Below are 24,241 nucleotides of genomic sequence, written 5' to 3' on the forward strand. Positions count from 1 at the left end.
TATAGTATTTGTAGATGCTGAGTTTTACATTTTTCTGGGGGAGACTGGAGCTCCTCTTTAACTGCAACAGAGAATTACCGTATATACTCGAGTATAAGCCGAGTTTTTCAGCACTTTTTTTGTGCTAAAAATGCCCCCCTTCGGCCTATGCTCGAGTCACCTTTTTGTGCCTTATCTCCCGGACTTTGGGGACCCGGTACCAGCCGGCCGTAGGTTCCCCTGAACCCCACATGGCACACATGTAGCCCCAGTTCTCCTCTATAACTGTGCAAAGTTTGCTATCTGGAGGACCTACGGCCAGGCAGCTCCCATATATTTATGTCATCTGCATATTTAGCTGTTTTCGCTTTAACTTTGTTAGATAACTAAAGAAAAAAACAAAGCAATAAATCCACCAAATACATATTCAGATTTAGTTTTTTTATTACAAAAAGAAAAAAAAACAAAATCTATTTTAAAAACCAGACTATGTCAGAATGAGATGTGAGTCAGAAGCAGTAAATTCTACCCTGTCATTACCACCCGAGACCCATTCATAAACGACGAACAAGTGGTTTATTCTGTTTGTACGTATAAATCGTAGAAATTCTGAGATTCACGGGGAAAAAAAATAAAATTCTTCTTTTTCTTCACAGAGCACTGAGTATAATTATTTGCTGGTACAGAAGTGATCAGTGCACATTAGTTAGCAACCTACTATACATAACCTAAGAGCAAAGATTAAATATTAGCCCAGCTCTTACCACTCCAAAACCTTTGGATGCGTTTCTTGGTACATCGAAACATGATCCATCATTGTACAATGTGAAACTGACATACAAGTATCACAAATTCCAGAAAAGTTAGATCCCTTATTCAAAAGAAACAGGACAATAAAAGGACTGCAAACATCACAGGTTGGTGCGTATGTCCTGTTTCCAGTCTGAATGCCACAGGAGAGAAAGTTCACGCTGTCTTCTACACATGAGCCATGTCAAGACAGTCTTCAAGTTAATTTTAGCAGGACTCTTCTTCAGTTAGTCCAATCATGATTCCAGAACAATGATCTGTCAAGGTTCAAACACGACCGCCGCTCTACTTCCCGCTGAGATGCTTTACTTAAATATAGTGTTCCATTATTTTTGCATTACTCTCCCCAAAATTCTATTTAGCACCGACATAAACCTTGACAGTTTTATATTATTATTACTATATTATATTCCAAACACCTTGATAGATACTATAGATATGATAGATCTCCTGATCCTCATTTCTCCATGTCTGTAGATTAAAATTACAAGTAAATAGAAAAATATTACACCAATGGACCCAAATGACATTACTAAATGGAGACACCCATGTAAAAACAGCATCAAAGACATCTAGACCGATACAATGACCTTGGGGTCACTTGAAGGGTCAGACTGTATCCTGCTCTATATGTATATATTATACAGGATAACGGGATACGCCTAGAACATGTCAAATGACTGACTACCTGGTTTGAGTTTAAGGGTAAAAAGATATTCCTCTCTTTAAGATCAGTGGTTATCATAGCGCACAGTGAGGCGAAGTTCGGTGGCCCACCCGCCTTTGTCTCTTTTTTATTTCCCTATCACCTTACTGTACCTTTAAGGGACACAGTGGGCTTATTCAATAAGTCAATGTCAACAGCATCAATTATCTGCATAGAGCAATGACACATATCATCCAATCAGAAGCGACTTGTTTACTAATCTGACTATAGTAAATGGAAGTCTGATTGGCTGCTATGGATTTCTACACCTTGTACTGCCTTATTAAGCAAGTCCACAATTAGTTTATTCAGTAAAACAATACCAAGAGCAATGATGAGCCGTCACTGGTCTGATGACGCAAAAATGAAATTTAATTAGTGGCAATAGGTTCCTGAACTTTGCACTGCTTTACTGAATAAAATACTAAGACAAGAGATTCTTTTGATCTATGCCTAGTCTTGAGTAATGTTTTTTTTTCCAGACGTTGAGTTAGATCCTGACCCAGGGCAGATCCCATTAGGATGTGTATCAGTTTGATCTGTAAAAGCCTTTTCCAGCTAGTGGTGCTTCTACTCTACACTACATTTTGCATTGACTAGCTTTATAGTCTTGGCCCCACTGGCATGAAAGAGATAGGGCCAGTCCTGTTTCTTATGTCGATTCATATCAACTTTGAGGGCGCAAAAGGCATAAGTACCTGCTATGAGTTTGTTTTCCAGTCTACCTATCTTTTATTTTTTTTAAACATTTCTTTCAAAGATGTCTTAAGAATGAACTGAGGTAGTTCATGACAGAATCAGACTATAAAGAATTGATAAGAATCCCACATCCTACTCTACCACCTTTACTAAACATGTCTATGTGATCTCAGGATATCAAGTTAGACATGACTTAGGCATAGGTGTAGAGACGAGAAACAGAACTGGCTAACAAAGAAGGTTTGATCGTTGTCTACTTCTTCCTTTAGTTTTTATAGTCCACAGGCTCGTCTCCACATTCTTTCAGAATGGTGGTCCGAATGATGGCTTCTGTCACAGCATAGGGGTCACAGTTGGCCGATGGACGGCGGTCCTCCAAATATCCCTTCTGGTCTTGCCCGACCTGACGTGGAATACGGATACTTGCAGAGCGGTTTGCCACTCCAGCAGAGAATGCGTTGATGTCGGAAGTTTCATGGTGCCCAGTTAAGCGGCGTGCGTTGTCTGATCCCCCTTTGGGGTCGTAGATTCGAATGTGGTAACCATGACGCTTACTAAGGCATTCAATGGCCTCTTCAATATGCCTGTAAGAGAAGCAAAAAAAATTGAGAAGTGTCCTTCATATCTAACATATTACACGCCCTGAGTCTATAATTTAATTAGTATAACATTTGTGTGCTGATCACTAAACACTGATTAATGTCAGTGGAACGGTCAATTGGCTTTGAGACTGAAGTTTTTTCAAAGCCTGAAGCCTCGTACACACGACCGAGGAACTCGACGGGCGAAACACATCGTTTTCCTCGTTGAGTTCCTTGTCAGGCTGTCGAGGAACTCGACAAGGCAAGTTTCTCCATTCCCGTCGAGGAAATAGAAAACTTGCTCTCTTTTTGGCTCGTCAAACTTCTCGTCAGTTTCCTCGACGAAAATGTACACACGACCGGTTTCCTCGGCAAAAAAATATCTCCCAGCAAGTTTCTTGCTGGTTTTTGCCGAGGAACTCTGTCGTGTGTCCGAGGCCTTACAGACCAATTTAACCTACAGGTAAACCTAGATTAAGACTTACCTGTAGGTGCAACAAATATCTCCTAAACGTACACGGTTTAGGAGATAATTGCAAAAGAAAGGCATCGATGTCTATGGCGCCGCTGTCGCACTGAGCGTGCCATTACTAACGGCGATCATGACGTTGGTGGCGGCACCCACGCGCATGCGCGGGAGTGACGTCATCGCGGCTCCGGCTAGTCACAACGCCGGAGCTGCGATATGCGGAAGTGAATCCTAGAGAGATGGCGCCAAAGGAGGAGGTGACCGTGCACCGCTGCGGGGGCTTCGATCTCAGGTAAGTACTTCATAATGAGCTAGTATGCTATGCATACAGGGTGTTTTTAGATAGAACAGGAGAACCAGTTATTTTAGATAGAACAGGAGACTTTTTCATACAAGTACATGGTATAGCAGACACATATCAGGAATACGAAATGTTGGCTTAGCATATTATTCAGGGGAGAAGTACAGCCAAAGCTTGTTTAGATGTACTACTCCTGTGGCTCACAGGAGTGCAGTTCGTTCTGCACTCCTTCGATCCATTTTCAGCAGACAGCGGGCTGAAGCCCACTGTTGGCTGATGTCACAGAGCCAATCCAGGCTCGGGCAAGATGGCGACAATGAAGTCGGGATCCGCCCACATGCATGGAACGGCACCAGGTTCACCCTCCAAGCGATCTGCTCAGGGAGCCCTAAGAACCGAGCGATTGGCAGTGTTTGATTGTTCGGTTCTAAGACTTGGAGCCGATGGGGGACTTACCTGCATCCACCAAGGTAAGTATGATTCGGGGGGGGGGGGAAAAACACTCCATACTTCTTATTTAATTGTAAAATGCAATAACCTGGATTTATCTTGATTTAGATAAATTCTGATTGATTGCTATGAAATATTATTCTTTGTACATTGGTCTGTGCTACTTGGACTGCTTCTTCAATATGCCATCTAATTAAGCAATGCTTCCTAATGCAATCCAAATGTAATTTTTCTAGTATTAGCAAAAAAAACGGAAATCTAAAAGCTGTCTGGTTACTATAGGGAGCAATACTGATAATATACTTGCTAAAAATGAATTCACCCCTAAATACAGGTCTCCATTTCTTATATCACCATGTCACTTAGAATTCCTTTGCACTTAAGCTCAAGCTTCTTTACTCATGCATCTAATTTACAAAGACTTGACTTACTTGAGGCCTCCGTCGTCTCGCATTTTCTGTGTGCTGTAGTTGGTATGGCAACCAGCTCCATTCCAGTTTCCTGTAATAGGTTTAGGATCAAATGAAGCTACGATTCCAAAGTCCTCACAGACTCGATGTAGAATAAAGCGAGAGATCCACAGATGGTCTCCCATATCAATTCCTTCACACGGGCCAACCTGGAATTCCCACTGCAAATAAAAAAAAAAGGTTTTATTATTACATTGATGGGCATGTGATATTATTCTAACTACCAACTCTCTTTCACTTCATCCATTTATTCAATGGTTCATTAAAGCGGAGGTCCACCCTAAAAAAAAAAAAAAAAAAAAAAAAAGCCAAAAGAGTCTCCAAAAAGTAGTAAAATAAAATAAAATGTATACTTACCAGAAATGGCTGTTGCTAGGCAGATCGTTCTAATCTGCCACTTCCTCGTCCGTGGTGATCTTCTCTTCCTCGCGTTGCCTCCTAGGAAATGGGCGCGCTGTCTTCTGGGAACTGTGTGTCTCTCAGAGGACAGCCGCCCATTCACAAAGCGCCACGCGACTCGCACATGCGCAGTAGGAAATGGGCAGTGAAGCCGCAAGGCTTCACTGCCTGTTTCCCTTAGTGAGGATGGCGGCGCCGGCACACGATGGATCGGCCTCGGGCAGCCGACATCGCGGGCACGCTGGACAGGTAAGTGTGCTTATTAAAAGTCAGCAGCTACAGTGTTTGTAGCTGCTGACTTTTAAAAAAAAAAAAAAAACCCAGCTGGACCTCCGCTTTAAAGCGGGGGTTCACCCGAAAAAAATGTTTTTAACATTAGATTGAGGCTAATTGTGGGAAGCACAATCGGGTGTTTTTTTTTAAATCAATGCAGTACATACCTTTTTAGAGATAGATGTTCTCCGCTGCTTCCTGGGTATGATCTTCGGAACTGGGCGTTCCTATTTGATTGACAGGCTTCCGACCCTCGCATACAGCGCGTCACGCTTGCCGAAAGAAGCCGAACGTCGGTGCGGCTCTATACGGCGCCTGCGCACCGACGTTCTGCTACTTTCGGCATCTCGTGACGCGCTGTATGCGACGGTCAGAAGCCTGTCAATCAAGTAGGAACGCCCCGTCCCGCAGTCCATACCCGGAAGTCGCGGAGAACATCTATCTCTAAAAAGGTAAGTACTGCATTGATTTAAAAAAAAAAAACACCCGATTCTGCTTCCCACAATTAGCCTCAATCTAATGTTAAAAATTAGTTTTTTGGGTAAACCCCCGCTTTAAGTTCAGTAAATGAACAATAATAAAATAATCCAATAACTACCTTGTCATAGTATCTAATCTGCTCTTAATCTGGATGTTTTTCTCACAATTCAGTACCTATCCAGGCACATCATATATTAAGGAACTGAAGGCAAAAAAAAATAATTTGTGCATAGGCAGATTTTTTATTGCATGCAAGGTCTCTTCTGCAATAAAACACACATATCTGCCTGTTTGCACTCCCCTACAGAGTGTACATCGAGATGCACATGCACAGGTCAGTTTACATTCCTGTACACTTTCACTGTACCGGGAAGACTGCACTCCCATGCATGTGCAAAAGTGACATCATCCTGCTCTGACCAATCAAAACGGCCAAAGACCGGCAACTTGAAGAACAAATGTAGAAGATGCTGGCACTGGTGAGGGACCTAGCGGATGTTGGATAGTTGGCACATAGGTGAGCAATTGTGCCTTTAGTTCCGCTTTAATTATTCCACTTTGTCCAAGATATCTAACTTTTGATAAGCAAATATTATGCATGACTGTATTTTGTGTTCTACTTGTCAAAAGTCTAGAACTTTGATATAAGTGGGCGGGATGCAGGATTTTTGGGCAAGGTAAACATGTTTAAAAGCGGACAAGCAGTGGTATCCAGTCTTTTTTATTTTGCATGGTTCAGTGTGTGACTTAGTATAATTAGGTTGATTTACTAAAGGCAAAAAAACTTTGAAAGGGAATTTTCCCCAAAGCTAATTAATTGAGAAGACAGCTCTGCTGACTGCCATTATCCAATCACATGTAAAGCAAAGATGCTGTTTTTTTTTACATTTTCTTTGCACGCGATTTCAAAAAAAGTTAAAAAATAAAACAAAGTGAAATCGCACCACATTGGCTAAGTTCAAGGGGAAAATTCCCTTCAAAAGTGCAACTTCCCATTAAAAGTGAACAGTACTTTAGTAAAGCAACCAGAACACGGAGTAGAGGTATGACTCTCAAACTATAAGGCCTGCTACCCAAAGTAGTAATGCTTGAAAGCCTTTAAGGGAATATATCTCCTATTTTCACTGAACGTCCAAAACCGGTAAGGCTGGGTTCACACTACGGTTTTCCCGTCCGTCAGCCGCATACGATTTCAGTATTGAAAACGTACGGGCACGGACGGGAAAACGTATAGATAGACAATGCATTGCAAATCGTATGCACTCAGATGCATCCGGGTGCGTACGATTTGCTGGCAAAACGTTTTTTAAACGTTCGCAAAACCGTGTTCAACCACGGTTTTGCGGTCGTTTTTAAAACAGTATGGCAACCGCATACGTTTTCCTTTAACATTAATGTCAATGGAAAACGCACATATGTGCGGTTCCATACGTTCCCGTCCGTTTCAGCCGCATACGGTTTTTCATATAAATCGTATGCGGCTGACGGACGGGAAAACCGTAGTGTGAACCCAGCCTAATACAGCTCTAGTGTGTAGAGTCCCAACCCTCCGATGGTCTCACCTGTGCTGGCATCACTTCTGCATTTGTTCCTGCAATCTTCACCCCGGCATACAGACATGCCCGATAATGAGCCTCCACAACATCCCGTCCATAGGCTTTATCTGCCCCGACTCCACAGTAATATGGACCTGGAGAAAAGTAGAATGATTTACGTTAAGGGCGCACACTGGTTTCTTTAATAAAGCCAACGTCAATATGCAAAGAAAAGGAGACCATAGCATGGGCATAGCTCATTAAATAAAATCATCCTGATAGAAGAGTGGAAAATTGCTTCCAGACAGCTGCTCTAATGGTAATTATACATTACATAACTACTTACTTACAACGCTTTCAACACTGAATTATAGAAAAATGACCACTGGATGTACAAAACACATCTGACAATATAACAAGATCATTATATCTGAACAAAACAACTAGGTTAAACTGTATTGGCAGTCCAAAATGACTTCATACGTTTTTAAAGCGATATTAAACACACACCGTTTAATTTACATTTTCCCTTCTATTTCTGTATGTGGATGATGGCGCTGTAATTATTTGAATAAAAAAAAATCCAAGTACATTTTTCCTAATCAATGTACAGTTGTCACATGACCAGCTCTCTCCCAGCCTGTCTGCAAGTAAACATAAGCAGGAGGAGCTTCTAGCCCTCTGTGGGCATGGAGGAGGAGGAAGGAAGTAGGCTGTTATTTACCACTATGTATACACCCACAAGAGTGAGGCCCCGTACACACGTCCGAGGAACTCGACGTGCCAAACACATCGAGTTCCTCGTCGAGTTCTGTGTGAAGCCGCCGAGGATCTCGGCGGGCAGACTTTCCTCATTGAACAACGAGGAAATAGAGAACATGTTCTCTATTCGGCCCGACAAGTTCCTCGTCGGCTTCCTCGCTGAAAAGTGTACACACGACCGAGTTTCTCGGCAGAATCCAGCTCCGATCGAGTTTCTGGCTGAATTCTGCCGAGAAACTCGGTCGTGTGTACGGGGCCTGACTCTATAGTTGCCTCAATGTGATGGGGAGGAAATGCTCAGCATAAACACTCACTGAAAACTGAGCATGTGCAGAGTTGACACCACAACTGCAAAATTCCTAGCTGAATTGGGGACATGGAGGTAGACCGCAGCAGGAATACAGTATTTATTGATAGTTTTTTTATGACGTGGGTTTAGTGATACTTTAAAGTGGTTGTAAAAGCTTTACAACCACTTTATGCTACAGGTAAGCCTATAATGAGACTTACCTGTAGCTACCCAAAATATCTCCTAAACCTGCATGGTTTAGGAGATATCCCCTGTCGCCTTAATGTGCCAATGTCATCGGCTCACATGTGCACTGGGGCAAACTGAAGCAATGGCACGTATGTGCCGTTGCTTCAGTCAGTGTGCCGTTACCGGCGGCTCCGGCCAATCACAGCGCCAGAGCCGCAATACCCGGAAGTAAACCCTGGGAGAGATGTCACCGCCAGAGGGGGGGGGGGGGACGAGGACTGCTGCGGAGGCTTCAATCTAAGGTAAGTAATTCATAATGAGCTAGTATGCTATGGATACTAGCTCATTATGCCTTTGACTTGCAGGTTTTTTTTTTTTTTTTTATATTGGGATTACTACCACTTTAAGCAAATGCTAGTAACAGACTTACTGAAATAGCACACAATGTTGATGCCCCAGTTTTGTAATCTACAGATCAGTGTCCTCCTGCAAGCACTGCAATTTGCTACACAGTGTTCTGCAACCATTTCTGTTACAATTACATTAAATACAATATCATTTAAAAATGCTGCCCATAGCCACCATCTTGCTCATTCTTCTTAACCCTCCTAGCGGTATTCCCGAGTCTGACTCGGGGTGAGATTTTTATACCAAAAGCGGTAACCCCGAGTCAGACTCGGGCTTGCCTCGCTGCAGCAGCAGACAAAGTTACTTACCTTGTCCCTGGATCCAGCGATGCCATCGCGCTGTGTGAGTGAGCGGGACCTCGCTCGATTTACACAGTGCCTCTGTGTGCCGCCGATCTCCGTTCCCTGCGACGTTACGACGCACGGGAGCGGAGAACGGCGCCAAATTCAAAAACGTAAACAAACACATTACATACAGTATACTGTAATCTTATAGATTACAGTACTGTATGTAAAAAATACACACCCCCCTTGTCCCTAGTGGTCTGCCCAGTGCCCTACATAATAAAAACTGTTCTTTCTCCCTGCAAACTGTAGATTGTCCATAGCAACCAAAAGTGTCCCTGTATGTCAAAAATGGTTTTAGAGCAGCTAGAAAACAGTGATAATAAATGATAATCACTTGCAGAATTGTGCGATAGCGATTCGTCATAAAAAAATAAAAGTAATGACAGTGACAATTCTGCAACTGAGCAAATTTCAGTGATTTTGAGTTGATTACATTATTGAATAATTTTTATTATAATTATATTATTACTTGTTATAATTATTTATAATTATTTATTATATTATAATTTATAATTTTGTTTTTAAAAAAATATCATACCCGGGATGCCTACTAGACTCTTGTTTGGTCAGATTTAAGTGAGTTATTCCTAAAAATTACAGGCCTACAATATAAAACGCCAAATTTCCTTGCAAATAATGGTACCGCTTTCAGCACCTTTTTTCTGAAAGAATCATACCGCCAGGGAGGTTAAGCAAATGCTAGTAACAGACTTACTGAAATAGCACACAATGCACTGCAATTTGCTACACAGTGTTCTGCAGCCATTTCTGTTGCAATTACATTAAATACAATATAATTTAAAAATTCTGCCCATAGCCACCATCTTGCTCATTTTTCTTAAAACAACATTTACGTGACTTTACCTTGAGGTCCTGGGAAGCCATTAGAAGGCCAGCCAAAGGGATGTCCATCCACTCTAAGCAAGGTGTATTCCTGTTCCATGCCAAACCATGGATGTTCATCAGCCGCCATATCCATGATCTGCTTGCATGTTTTTCGCAGGTTTGTTTCTGTAAAAGGAAATGTCAGGAATTAGCCGGGCATGCTAGCTGAAATCATCAATACAGCCGTACTCAGAAACGTAAAATGTTCAGGTGATGTTTTGACACAACTGTGAAAATACTTTGGATTGCTTCTATTGTTATTGCTCTTTATTATGTACAGGACTTACACTAGGGGTAGATTTACTAAAGGCAAATGTGCACTTTGCAAGTTGCTCCAGAGCTTACTAAATAAAGGGAAGCTCTGCTGACTTCCATCATCCAATCATGGGCAAGCAAAATGCTGTTTTTTTTGTTTTATTTAATTGCATGTGATTGGGTATTCTTTGTAAAGTGAAGCTTCAACTCATATACTAAGCTCTGGAGCAACTGCCCTTGCAAAGTGCACAGTCTATTTACCTTCAGTAAATATTTCTGAATGCAATATGGTTAATATATTATGTCTCTGGATTGACATTTCTCATATCTGCTGAGAGGTCATTAAAAAAGATAAGCGTGACTTTCATAATAAACTTGAGTATTTCTGAGAAACACCTGCAATGCAAACGTTCCACAGAAAAACATATTTTGCCGCTGGCTGAAATCTCAGCTTGAAACAGGAACAACATTTCAAATAAATATGATTACAAAAATGTCTGTGCTTTCATATTCAGAAGGAGGAAATAAATGGCAAGTTAGAATTTATTTGAAAACATTCTTTGACATAAGGGCCAGTTCACACCAGACGCAGTTCCATTCAGTTCCGTGGGCTTTTTTTCTGCACAAAATGCTTGCACAATGTTTTCCATGTATTCCAATGGCTCTAGTTGTCTCTAGTTCACACCATGTCATTCCGGTGCAGAAACTGACTGCATGGTGTGAACTAGAGCCAACTAGAGCCATTGGAATACATGGAAAACACTGTGCATGCATTTTGTGCAGAATAAAAGCACACAGAACTGAATGGAACTGCGTCTGGTGTGAACTGGCCCTTAATGATCCCACTAGGCAAGGAAATTACAGCTGGTAGTCAATTTGTGTGAAGTCCCGTACACACGGCCAGTTTTCCTGCCAGGAAAACTGCCAAGAGAGCTTTTGGCTGGGAAAACCAGACGTGTGTATGCATACAAAAGGAAAACAGCCGGGAATCCCATCAGGAAAATAGAGAACCTACTCTCTATTTTCCCATCGGGATTTCCTGCGTTTTTTTTCTGCCAGATTTACTAATACTTTTCTATGCGAGGCAGTGCCGATGGAGCATACACGGCCGGGATTCCCGGGCCAAAGCTCTCATGGCAGTTTTCCTGCCGGGTTCTAGGCTTTCACCTCGGTTTTCCCGGCAGACTTTTTACCGCCGTGAAAACCGAGCGTATGTACAGGGCTTAAGTATTTTTGCTGTTGTCAAAGGACAAACATGCTCTATGCTTCCTCAAACACAAAGGTCACCTCCTATATTTTTCCAAATGATTCCTGAACCCTATATTGCATTGTCCATTCTATTTTGAAACTACCAATCAGATAACAGATGCCCTGCTTAGCCAATATCTACCATATCCAATCAGAGTTCAATATCACCCCATCAATCAATCAGTATGCATAACCATTTTTCTTTTATAAAGATGTTGGTTGCTTGGTGGCTCCTTAAGGCTCCATTCACACAAATGCTTTTTTTGATGCATTTTGCAGAAATGCAGGGACATTTTTTAACATGGTTTTCTATGTTCACATCAATGCTTTTTTGTGCCTCTGCGTTTTAGGGAAGGAACTTTTTTTCCTGCAAAAAGCAGCGTTTTGCATGCAATAGAATTCAATGGACCTGCAAAAACCTCAAAAACGAAAGTGCCGCTAAAGGACCTTGCCCCTTCTTGGGATTTGGCACTGCGTCGCTTAAACTGACAATTTCGTGGTCGTGCGACGTGGCTCCCAAACAAAATTGACGTCCTTTTTTTCCCATAAATAGAGCTTTCTTTTGGTGGTATTTGATTACCTCTGCGGTTTTAAATGTTTGCGCTATAAACAAAAATAGAGCAACAATTTTGAAAAAAATTCAATATTTTTTACTTTTTGCTATAATAAATATCCCCCAAAAATATATAAAAAAAATAGGGCTGTTACTGATAAAAAATGTTTCTGTTCGATTAATCGTTTTTTTTTTTTAAATCGATTAATCGACTAATTTCGATTAATTGTAACGCACATACAGATCCAACTACTTTTAGCTGATCTCCTTGCAGGCTGATTCCCAGTGCAGCTACCGACCAATGGAAAAATGGATAGCAGGATACAAAAAACACACAAGGGCCGCGCTCGATGGGAATAGCATTAAAACTTTTATAGTCTTCAAGTAGGTAACAAAATAAATATTGCACTGGAGATAAAATCGATGCAGCTACATAAACTGTAAAAATGGTGCAAGTAATACCAAACGGTAGCAAAAGCAGTCATAAAAACATGTAACCAAGTATGATACTGGTATTAAAATGTGTACAAAGATACCACTGCTGAATCCAGATGAGGAGAGGTTAACATCAGTCCGTCGGCATGTAGATGTCCCATGAAGGGAACTATCACAACTCCCAGTGTATGGTTGTAAAATCCAAGGTTGATAGAGGGAAGTGATAGAGGGAAGTGTAACAGCCCTTGTGTGTGGCAGATAGTAAGGTCCCGCCGGCATGCAGATATGAAGGCACAGCAAAGGAGCCCCTCAGATGGACACGGCAATCCCCGCTGGTGTCCGCGACGTTACTGGATCTCAGATGGAACTCCCTGAAGGCCCAGAAGCCAGCGGAGAGGTGAATACCGATCAAAAGAATTTTAATCGATCAAAAAGATTTTGATCGATCAAAAAAATTAAAGATTAATCGATTAATTAAACGTTAATTTGCACAGCCCTAAAAAAAACTAATTTTTTTCCTCAGTTTAGGCCGATACGTATTCTACATATTCTTGGTAAAAAAAAAATCGCAATAAGCGTTTATTGATTGGTTTGCGCAAAAGTTATAGCTTTTACAAAATAGGGGATAGTTTTATGGCATTTTAATTAATATTTTTTTTTTTTACTAGTAATGGCGGCGATCAGCGATTTTTTTTCGTGACTGCGACATTATGGCGGATACATCGGACACTTTTGACACATTTTTGGGACCATTGTCATTTAAAAAATGCACTGATTACTGTGAAAATGACAATGGTAGTAAAGGGGTTAACCACTAGGGGGCGTTAAGGGGTTAAGTGTGCCCTAAGGGAGTGATTCTTACTGTAGGGGGCGTGGCTGGACGTGTGACATCACTGACCGTCGTTCCCTATAACAGGGAACAGACGATCAGTGACAAGCCACAGAGAAGAACGGGGAAGGTTTGTTTACACTCACCTCTCCCCGTTCTTCAGCTCCTGTGACCTGATCGCGGGACACCGGCGGTGATCGGGTCCGTGGGCGCCGTCAAGGAGCTTCGGACCGGGTCGTGTGCGACCCACGGCTGGGCACTTAAAGGGCAACGTAACTGTACGTGCCTGTGCCCAGCCGTGCCATTCTGCCGACCGTATATCGTATTTATAATAAATATATTTTAAGAGTGTGATGCGAGTCAAGCCCAGGACTACTGTGCTTTGCATAAAGAGAGTGATTGGAGTCAAGCCCAGGACCTCGTGCTTCCTAAAAAGAGTGTGATGGGACTGGGAGTCAAGCCCAGGACTTCTGTGCTTCATATAAAGAGTGGCCCAGATTCAAGTAGAATTGCGCGATATTTGCGGGGGAGCAGGGCAACGATTTTGCCCTGCGCCCCCGCAAATATTTTGAGCAGTAGCTCCGTGAATTGCGAGGGCGCGCCGGCAAATTTGCCCGGCGTAGGCGCGCGCAAGTTAAATGATCCCGCCGGGGGCGGGAATCATTTAAATTAGGCGCGCTCCCGCGCCGAGTGTACAGCGCATGCTCCGTCTGGAAACTTTCCTGACGTGCATTGCGGCAAAGGACGTCATTTGCTTCTAAGTGAACGTGAATGGCGTCCAGCGCCATTCACGTTTCACTTACGCAAACGCCGTGAAATTCAAATTTCACGGCGCGGGAAGGCTGGCTATACTTTAGCATTGGCTGCCCCTACTATTAGAAGGGGCAGCCTTGCGCTAAAAGTAGCCGTACGGAAACTCCGTACCTGGCTTGCGCGGGGCCCGCGCAAGCTTGTGAATCAGTGGTAGTATGCAATTTGCATACTACACGCTGGTACACAATGGGAGCGCCCCCTAGCGGCCCCCGCAAGAATGCAGCCTAAAATCTGCGAGGCATAAGAGCCTTATGCCGTGCAGATTTTAGCCTGCAGTCGGTGTAACGAGGTTCCTGAATCAGGAGCACTCGTTACACCGGAGCAAGTAAGCACTTGCGCTGCGTAACCTATGGTTTCGTGGGCGCAAGTGCTTCTTGAATCTGGGCCAGTGTGATGGGAGTCAAGCCCAGGACTTCTGTGCTTCGTATAAAGAATGCTAAGTACTCAACATTGCCTACATAGCACCTAGTTTGACCTGAGGCTAAGATATCTAGGTCAGTGCAGACAGTATGGCTGAAAAATATGTTCTTACATTTGATCAGTTCATTCTGCATGAGACTTGCAAATAAAGTCTGAACTGAGCACAACGTGAACAACATTTATATGTTTTATTTAACATTTATTTATACTATTTGATTGACTTCCTTCTTTTTTAGTTTACTCCTTAAACATTAAGGTCACGGCTGGCCTGAAGGACAATGTCTGGGTATGCAGATATGTCTCAATTGCTGGAAGCAGAAGACGTACATAGTTCTTAGATCATATTTTCCAGGAATAAAAAGAACACATTTTGGAAAAAAAAATAAAAAATAAAAAGACCAAAGATTTTTCTATGTTTATTTATCATGCCCATTTAAAAGTATGATTTCAAGAATCACAAGATTGAAGCTTTGCCCTCCAGTAATTAATTCTCCTGCTAGCTATAATACAAAATTAAAAAAAAATTTTTTTTACTTTCTGCTATAAAACATATACAATAAAATGTTTTGGCCAAAATGTATTCTGCTACATGTCTTTGATAAAAAAAATCCCAATAAGTGCATATTGATTGTTTTTTTTTCATGTAAGTTATAGCGCCTACAAACTATGGTAGATATACCGGATTTTCTTTTAAACTACTAATGGCGGTGATCAGCGACTTATAATGGGACTGCGATAGTGAGGCGGATAATCTGACAATAACTGACACTGGTGACAACTGACTAACTGCCACTGACATCACCAGTGACATTAATACAGTGATCAGTGATAACACTATACACTATCACATTACTAATGACACTGGCTGGGAAGGGGTTAACATTTAGGGTGATGAAGGAGTTAAATGGGTGCCTATGTGTAATAAGTGTAAGGTGTGCTGCTTAATAATAGATCTTAGTTTCTAATCCCTGCTTTACAGGGATGAGAAACAGAGAGATCGTTCACTATGTACAGAGCTCTGTGCTGATTATTAACACAGAACTCAAGGCTGTGATTGTACACAACTGATTAGCTGAGATGGCCGCTCCCTGCCACTCCATAGCTCAGCGCTCCAGTGAAAGTGGAGGAACAGAGCAGGAGAGATGCTGATTGACAGTCGAGAGAATTGAGCCATTGGCGATGTTGGATGGCTCAGTTCTTAGTGTAGAGATGCCAGGGGACAGATGCAACATCGGTCCCATGCTGCATCCACATAGGTAAGTATGATTATGGGAAAAAACAGATTCCCTTACTTCTCTTTTAGTCCATGGTACTATCTTAAGCATTAGGGACTGGCAGACCATATCATCTAAAATGCACACTACTATATAATGTCTATTAGGCACTAGAAAATACCGCCATCCAAAGCTTGGTATGGGGAGAAGCCAATAGACAGACTTAAAAAACCTTGTACAGTGCCCCCTGATAATCTGGGTCTGAAGATGCCTACAGTACACCTGTGCCATCCCTATATATGATTCAGAAGCCTAAGGACTTCTGTCAATGACTTTTGGGTCATGTTAATGGCATCAACTTGACACATTTGTGAGATCATTCAGAATTAATAAGAGGTGCTTTTAACCTGCTATTTACTACCTTCAGACCTGCAGCTGACCATCTCCAAGAGGATTTTGCATTCTCAAGCCCTGTACACATGGGCAAGAATCTCTTGCCGCCCGAGTGTACAGACACTCCTTTCAAAAGAACCGCGATTCTTTTGAAAGGCAAGAACACGGCGACGTCATCGACTATGACGAGCATGCGCTCGTCACATTCGATGCTGTCTCCGCCATCTTGCTTCACCCTACCTATGCCGTAGAAGCTACCGCGCATGCGTCAAAGTAATTTCGAGCATGCGCGGGTTTCCACGGCGACAGGTAAGTAAACAGACACTCGGGTTTCTCGTCGGGAAACAGGACGACAAGAATCTTGACGAGAAAATAGAGAGTGGGATCTCTATTTTTCTTGTCGAGATTCTGGGCAGATTTTCAGATGAGAAACCTGAAAGCCTCGTACACACGCTCGGCTTAAGCCTCGTACACACGACCAAGTTTCTCTGCAAAAACCAGCAAGAAACTTGCTGGGAGATATTTTTTTGCCGAGGAAACCGGTCGTGTGTACATTTTTGTTAAGGAAATTGTCGAGAAACTCGACAAGCCAAAAAGAGAGCAAGTTCTCTATTTCCTCGACGAGAATGGAGAAACTTGCCTTGTCGAGTTCCTCGACAGCCTAACAAGGAACTCGACGAGGAAAACGATGTGTTTCGCCCGTCGAGTTCCTCAGTCGTGTGTACGAGGCCTTACTCTGCTCTGCCAGCAGTTTTCTTGCTGGGTGTTGCCGAGAAAACTGAGCGTGTGTACGAGGCTTCATAGACTATAATAGGACGGCAAAACCCAACTCAACACAGTCCTTACCGTGGTCAGATGGCAATTGACCGCCCTACAATTTCTACCTTTATAGAGTGACCATCCATACACAACCTGGGCTGAACGATTTAGCTTTAGCCTGAGCTTGGGCCCCTTATATGTAAATGTTGTATCTGAGTAGATATCTGCAATCCTTGAGAATCGGGAATCTCAGACAGTCAGTATGTGTACAGGGCACCTTTGGGATTACAGTAATCAGATTATGTGACAATCAGTGCAAAAAGCAGGGGTATGGATCTATGGCAACCAATCAAAACCAAAATGTTATAGTTTAAAGTGGGGAGATTACAGAAAGTTCATTCTTGATTGGTTCTTTGGTGTTACTGTACACTAGTTTTCTCTGTACTATGCACTCTGTAATTTAAAAAGCTCACATCCTTTTTCTGAGCTGTAATACTCTTCCACCTCTATGAGTTGCTTAGCCCATCTGTTGAGCACAACAGACAACACACAACGCTTGGGTTAGTGGCACGGAACACAATCTGGACCGCCAGATGTCCCAAAACTGATAAAGCTGGGATTTTAAGACTCTACAGTAATGAAACAAAATATTTCAAACGCAACCAAGACCGTGAATGCAGAATTGGAGAAAACTGAGACTTTTAAAACGTAGTTACGGAATAAAGGAGGAGTCATACAATGGTGATCCATCCTCTAATTTCCAATTATATAGTAATCCATAACCTGCTGCTTCACGAGGGTCTATTTATGAAGCAGTGGATTGTAAACATTCTTTAGTGGAGAATCAATCGGCCTCATTTAAAAGACAAGTCCCTGGAACATTCCCATGTAGAGAATGCTTGCTGATTATCAGATTTAATATATAAATATGCCCAAGACTCAACCACCTTACCTAATGCCCTGTGTTTGCTGCCCCTGTTTGCCAATCCCTCCACTGGCTCCCGATCACCAAGTAAATACAATTAAAAATATTAACAATAACTTACAAAGCCATCCACAATTCTGCCTCAGCTACATCACCAACCTCATCTTAAAATATCACCCAAACCATCATTTTTTCTCTTCCCAGGACCTACTGCTGCTCTCTAGCTTTCTTGCCAGCTCCTCCCATGCTCACCTCCACGATTTCTCCAGAGCAGTGGTTCTCAACCTGGTGGTCAGGACCCCCTCGGGGGTCAAATGATGATTTGCCAGGGGTCACCAAATCCTGGGCTGTTCCTGAAGCCCACACCGCTCTCCCAGCCTTCTTGCAGCCGGCCGGCAGGGCTGTTCCTGGAGTCCGCGGCCACCCATTCAGTTCACAGCATGGCTGGGGGGCAGAGACTAGAGGTCAGCTGACTGGAGCAATGTGAAGTGGGAGGGGCTAGAGGAGACCCCATCTCCTAATTTTAGCATAGGTGTCACTGCTACGAGACACCACAAATTCGGAGACACAGTGAAGCCAGAGACACAGTGAGTAACACTACCTGTGATTATAGATGCCATTAAAAGTCCCCACTACAGTTCTCAGATCAGCAGATGACCTTGATCAGATTCAAGAGCACCTACGTTGGCTGATCAGAACTCCCCCCAGCACTGTCACTGATCCCATTCCTCCCACCACCAGCACTGCCACTCATCCCATCCCCCCCCCCCCCCCAGCACTGCCACTCATCCCATCCCCCCCCCCCCCACCAGCACTGCCACTCATCCCATTCCCCCCCCCCCACCAGCACTGCCACTCATCCCATTCCCCATCAGCACTGCCACTCATCCCATTCCCCCCCCCCACCAGCACTGCCACTCATCCCATTCCCCCCCCCCCCACCAGTACTGCCACTCATCCCATTCCCCCCACCAGCCCTGCCACTCATCCCATCCCCCCCCCCCACCAGCCCACCAAGGAGCAAGAGAAGGAAATGTGGCTAGAGAGAGGGATGGGGGGGGAAAAATTAGGATAGAGAGAGATAAGGGAAAGAAAGGGGTACATCCTAAAATCTACCATAAGGGGTTTAATACTGTATGGGTGGTAGAAACTCAGGGAGTGCTAAATGCCCATGGGTTAGGGGTACAAATTACTTGTCTTGGCTTGGGTACCGACAACCCATGCTATGAAAATAATTTTACTGTTAGGGGTCCACACAATTGGGAAATTTTATCAAGGGGTCACGGCACTTGTAAGGTTGAGAACCACTGCTCCAGAGCCTCTCCCATCCTCTGGAACTCCTTACCTCCATCTTCATTGCTAACTCATATTCTGGTTGCCTTTAGGCGATCCCTTAAAACTCATCTCTTCAGAGAAACCTATGCCATCTCTACCTAAGAACTGAATTTTACTTTCTTGAACAACTCATCCTCCCACAGTTAATATCTTTTGAATCACCTGTCCTTCCCTTTAGATTGTAAGCTCTAATGAGCAGGGCCCTCCGAACCCTTTTGTCTTGACTTGTATTGTACTTGTATTGTCTCCCTTTATATTTTAAAGGACTGTTCAAACTGTTGGCATTATATAAATCCTGTATTATAATAATATAAATGACGCTTAGAATAACATATATAAACAAGGCAACCAAGTCATTACTGAATTATATGTCCGAAACAATCTGTAGGAGGGTTTATTCTAAGGAAGAAATATTAAGCGTACCTGCTATTTTCCTGTTGTATTTCAGTACTTCGCACATCACCAGTTTGTTGGGGTCTTTCCGGAAAGGATCTCTAAACATGGCCACCGGGATCAGATACATGTCACTGTTTGATCCCTCAGACTGATGGGTGCTAGAGCCATCAAAGTTCCATTCTGGCAAATCTGCAAATAATGAGAGCCATTGAAACATTTACACACCTAAAGTCTGATAATTTGTGAAAATGTTTACATCAGTATTTTATGGCTGCGTTTAATGCTTGTGTCAAATTTAGCTGCCAATGTGTTAGTTCTCCCATAGACAAGCCAATCTATCCCTTGCAATTCTGGTATAACCCAGCCTTTCCTATTTTACTCACTAGATGTCTGTAGTAGGGGCATTGGAGTATAAGCTCCTTTGGCATACAAAAGAATCAACATACTTTTGTAAAGTTCAACCAAGTATGTTGCTGTTTAACAAATAAAGGTTAAACATTCATCACTAAGCTTTAAAACCTGTGCAGGTTGTTGTTTGTTGTGTATGGCTGACGCGTTTCGAAGGATCACCTTCTTCCTCAGAGCCCAGCTGCTGGGCTCTGAGGAAGAAGGTAATCCTTAGAAACGCGTCAGCCGGCAGTGGCCCTGGTTATTTCCTCCGTGACCACCTGGAGTTCATCTGTTTTAGACTCATTGCTGCTACTTTGGAGGCCATTTATATTGTGAGCCATTCACCTACGTTTGTGAGTAGTTTTCTTTTTATCTATTCTTAAAAAAACCTATCCAAAGGATAATGCACTAGGCTGGTGCTCCCTTTCTTTCTTTTTATCATAACCATTTTTTGTTCTGTGCCTTTTTCCTTTGTGTACATAGGATTGCTCCTACCTTACTAACCCCTGAGGAAGAAAATGCATGGTCGAAACGCGTTTTAAGATTTTGGTGGATATGCAATTTTTTATATGAAATTGGGTGTTTGATCATACTGCGAGGTTGGCAGGCGATTATAAATAAATAGGACATAGACTGTATAGACCAGCCATTTTAATCTATTGTATAATAAAGAATTTTTATTTTGTTTATAAAACATTCTTCAATTTGTGTGATTTCTATTGCTGCAACAATGTCCCATGGGAGATACTTTTTTCTAGAGCAGGTAAGTGTAGCCATGTTTGTTATTTTAATACCTAAAAAAAAAAACCTTTATCTTTATTTAACTTTATCAAGTGTCACAAAATGAAACATTAGGGTAGATTTACTAAAACTCGAGCACTCAGAATCTGGTGCAGCTCTGCATGGTAGCCAATCAGCTTCTAACTTTAGCTTGCTCAATTAAAGTATTTGTCTTAAACTCTTGTGTTTTTTCACCTTAATGCACCCGGGGGGCAGGGCCGAATCATACACTCGGTGGCTATGGACGCCGATTGTATGACACAGGAGCGCGCCCGAAAGGAAACCTCAATGGGAGAGAGCTTCCCAGAGGGGGTTAGCTATTGTGGGGAGGAGCCGTGAGAGCCGCTGTGGGACCCCAGAATGTGCAAAACAAGCTGCACAGTGGAAGTAAGTATGACATGATTGTTGTTAAAAAAAAAAAAGAACTCATAGTATCACTTAAAGGTTTGCCAAAAAAAGAAAAACTGGAAGTTGATTCGTTTCTATGCAGAGCTGCACCAGATTTAGCATTTTCTAGTTTTACTACGCCCCCCCATAGCTTGTCTATGCACTACAACCCGCATTGACACAGCATTGTGGTATAAACAGGGCACACAGAAAATTATTGTTGTGCCCCTCGTGGTCTTAACCTTGTGTTGATCTATAAAGATCAATGCAGCTCAAAGTAGATAGTGTGAACAAGCACTAAAGGTTAATCAGTTTACCAGAAACTAGTGACAGATCTGCCACAATCATATCACTAGCATTGTGTGAAATCCACAAATTCCATTCTTTTTTTTTTCTTTTAAAGTGTATTTTGTGCGTGTACTCGAGAGAGGAGCCGGACTGCAGGAGTTGGGAGTAGGCAGGCCTCCCCCAGAGGCAATCTGCCACCTTTCTCCATGCCCCGGGTGGCAATGGCGGGTGTGTGACGGGGTCCTCCCACACAGCCTGCCCTACCTGCTCCGCTTTGAAGCCCAACGGGGCAGAGGGACTCCCTATAAGGGAGTGAGAGGATCTAGCCCGCTCAACCAGCCCCGTTAGTCCTTCGCCTCTCTTTTTTTAGAGACCGCTTGGTCAAAGTGCATGCATGTTAACCCAATTTCGAGTGCGTGTAAGTGTGGTGGTTTTTGTGGGAGGGGGGTGGGCGTACTAAGCGCAGGCTTACCTCGCATAGCACACCCACCGGGAGCCGGGCTGAGACCACCAAACTCAATTCACATGTAGCCGAGACCGGGATCCGAACCCCTAGCTGCAGAGGTGAATGGCTTGTCAGCGCAGTTGAGCCACCGCAGCTCCCCCACAAATTCCATTCTCAGCAAAATTTGCCAAGACCACAAAATTGCTGTCCCTGTGGAGCAGGCAATGACAGGTACACTTTGACAATCCATTTTGTAGTAGTCCGTTCCCCAGACGACGCTATCTCTTAGTGAAACAACGCGCTGACGTCATCGTTTGGACGGGAGACTGCATGCCGGCCGGCTCTCTTATGTTTTATGGATGTCTTTACAATTTGGGCATTTGTAAGTGACCATTTAGCTATTAAATTCCTCCTTTTTTAGGCGTTACACACAATGTGAGTGTCTTTCTTGTTTTGGGTACTCTTGTGTCGATCCCTGTGATTGCTGGCATTTCGAGTTCACCTGTGTGGCTGTCTACGGTGTTGGAGAGTATTAGGCTCCTTTCACACAGGCGGACTCCGTCGCTATGGAGTCTGCCTGCTCCCGCCAGCTCAGCGGGAGATCTGTCCACTGAGCCGACGGATGACAAGCTCCTCTCTGCTCCTGTTTCCTATGAAGCGATCTGAAGAAAACGGCATGTCCGTTTTCATCAGATCTTACCCGGATCGGATGTCAGCGGACATGTCTCTGTCTGAACGGTCCGTCCGTGTGAAAGGTGCCTTACAGACCAGGAGTGGGACCATATTTATGGGCTTGTTACAGGTTGCCTCTGGTAAGCGAACAATCTGTACGGTGGTGGTGCACGTGTGGTTTTTGGTGCAAGATTGATGTCACCCTTTCTCAGGGGTCAAGTCCTGGGGAAAAAAGTGTGGGAACTCCCACCCAAGATCCACTCCCCCACCAAAAAAAAAAAATGATACGCTCATATGCATAATTACTAAACCATATGTTTTTTTTTTTTTTCGATCCACTGTACCTTAGTAATCATTTATGTTACTGGCTGCTTCCTATATATGGATTCATCGGGTAGTGTGTGGGTATTCCGTCACTTCCTCGATGCCGCAATGTCTTCTAGGAGCTTTTGTCATTGTTCCCAGGAGACATTGCGGAGGTCTGCCGCCAGTTATTGCGAGATTTAGAAAGAACTTAGGATTACTAAGGTTCGCCTGCCCCTGACAGTGACTCGAGCTGGGCATCGCCGCTTAGTGAAGGATTGGCTCGGGCGGCTCGGCTGCTCTAGTCCTGCAAAGGGAACAGCGTTCCTGCTGTGAAAAAAGTGCAGGCACTCCGTTCCCACGCGTTCTCGCAGGACTTGAGCCCTGCCCTTTCTCCTTCTACTCACGGCTTCCATTCATTGTATACTGCACTCTATTAATCATTAGATTGATCCATCTTATTCGGATTTTGTTGGGACTTTCTTTTTATGATTTTCAAATTTGTGTTCACATATTTTTTGTTATAACACATATTGGTTTCATACAAATTTTTGTGTTTTGATTTGTACATGGTTGTATTGGATTTTTCACATATTGATTTATGTCAATTTTTTACTACATGTTTAATCTTAATTTTCACATATTTATTTAACTCAATTTTGCACAGCTCCTCTTTAATACTTTTATTTTGTAGTACCAGCTTTGGATTGTAGGGGGTGCTATGCACTGAAGGGCAGAAAGCTTGGTTTGAAGAGCGTCATTTACCTTCAACAGACTTGGGTTCACTGTCCAGTGTGCGAGTCTTACAACGTAGACCTTCTCCTGTCCCATCTATCCATATATACATAACCTGGACCTTATCTCCTTGTGGCAACTCCATGTAGATCTTCTTCACTTCCTTGCATAGCGTTGAGCTGGCTGACAGTGCCATGGCTGCAGGTTAATCAGACACTGCAAAGAAAATAAAAGCAAACAAGTAGTTAACGCTGGTGGAAACTAAGTATTAGTATTCTAGCAGTCTGACAAGCCGAGTGGCGCGGATTCTTTAAGAACAATACAGGGCTTTCCAGAGAGGTCCACAGTGGGAAGGAGCAGAATAAGCAATGTGGAATTAATTAAAGCTCCAGCTTTCCTCCACAATCTGATAGAGATCACTGATAGCGTGGCAGCTCTTTTTATTATACAGATAAAGCCAGCAGCAAACACTCATGCATTTTGCATGTTAAGACCGATAGAATGATGGGAGCCATTATCAGATTTGGACTCAACTGGAGCAAAAATGGAGCTGCTACCCATGAAAGTATTACATTTTTATACAGTTTTTTATTAAACCACCTATTTTTTAAATGGAGAGGAAAAAAAAGTGGTG

At 43.0% G+C, this 24,241-nt stretch overlaps 1 protein-coding gene across 1 annotated transcript in view; it reads right to left on the reverse strand.

Moving 5' to 3' along the window:
* Positions 1-405: 405 nt before the first annotated feature.
* Positions 406-24,241, reverse strand: part of GLUL (glutamate-ammonia ligase) — a 29,514-nt gene continuing 5,678 nt past the window's right edge. Inside the window, exons 2-7 of the mRNA XM_040360250.1 lie at positions 23,638-23,823; positions 19,635-19,796; positions 10,012-10,158; positions 7,180-7,307; positions 4,427-4,626; positions 406-2,778 (exon numbers count right to left, since the gene is read on the reverse strand). Coding sequence (XP_040216184.1) covers positions 2,460-2,778; positions 4,427-4,626; positions 7,180-7,307; positions 10,012-10,158; positions 19,635-19,796; positions 23,638-23,803 — 1,122 coding nt within the window. The 5' untranslated portion in view covers positions 23,804-23,823 and the 3' untranslated portion in view covers positions 406-2,459. The remainder of the gene's footprint in view (positions 2,779-4,426; positions 4,627-7,179; positions 7,308-10,011; positions 10,159-19,634; positions 19,797-23,637; positions 23,824-24,241) is intronic.

The sequence above is a fragment of the Rana temporaria genome, chromosome 7 (assembly GCF_905171775.1).
Source record: "Rana temporaria chromosome 7, aRanTem1.1, whole genome shotgun sequence".
Classification (NCBI taxonomy): Eukaryota; Metazoa; Chordata; class Amphibia; order Anura; family Ranidae; genus Rana; species Rana temporaria.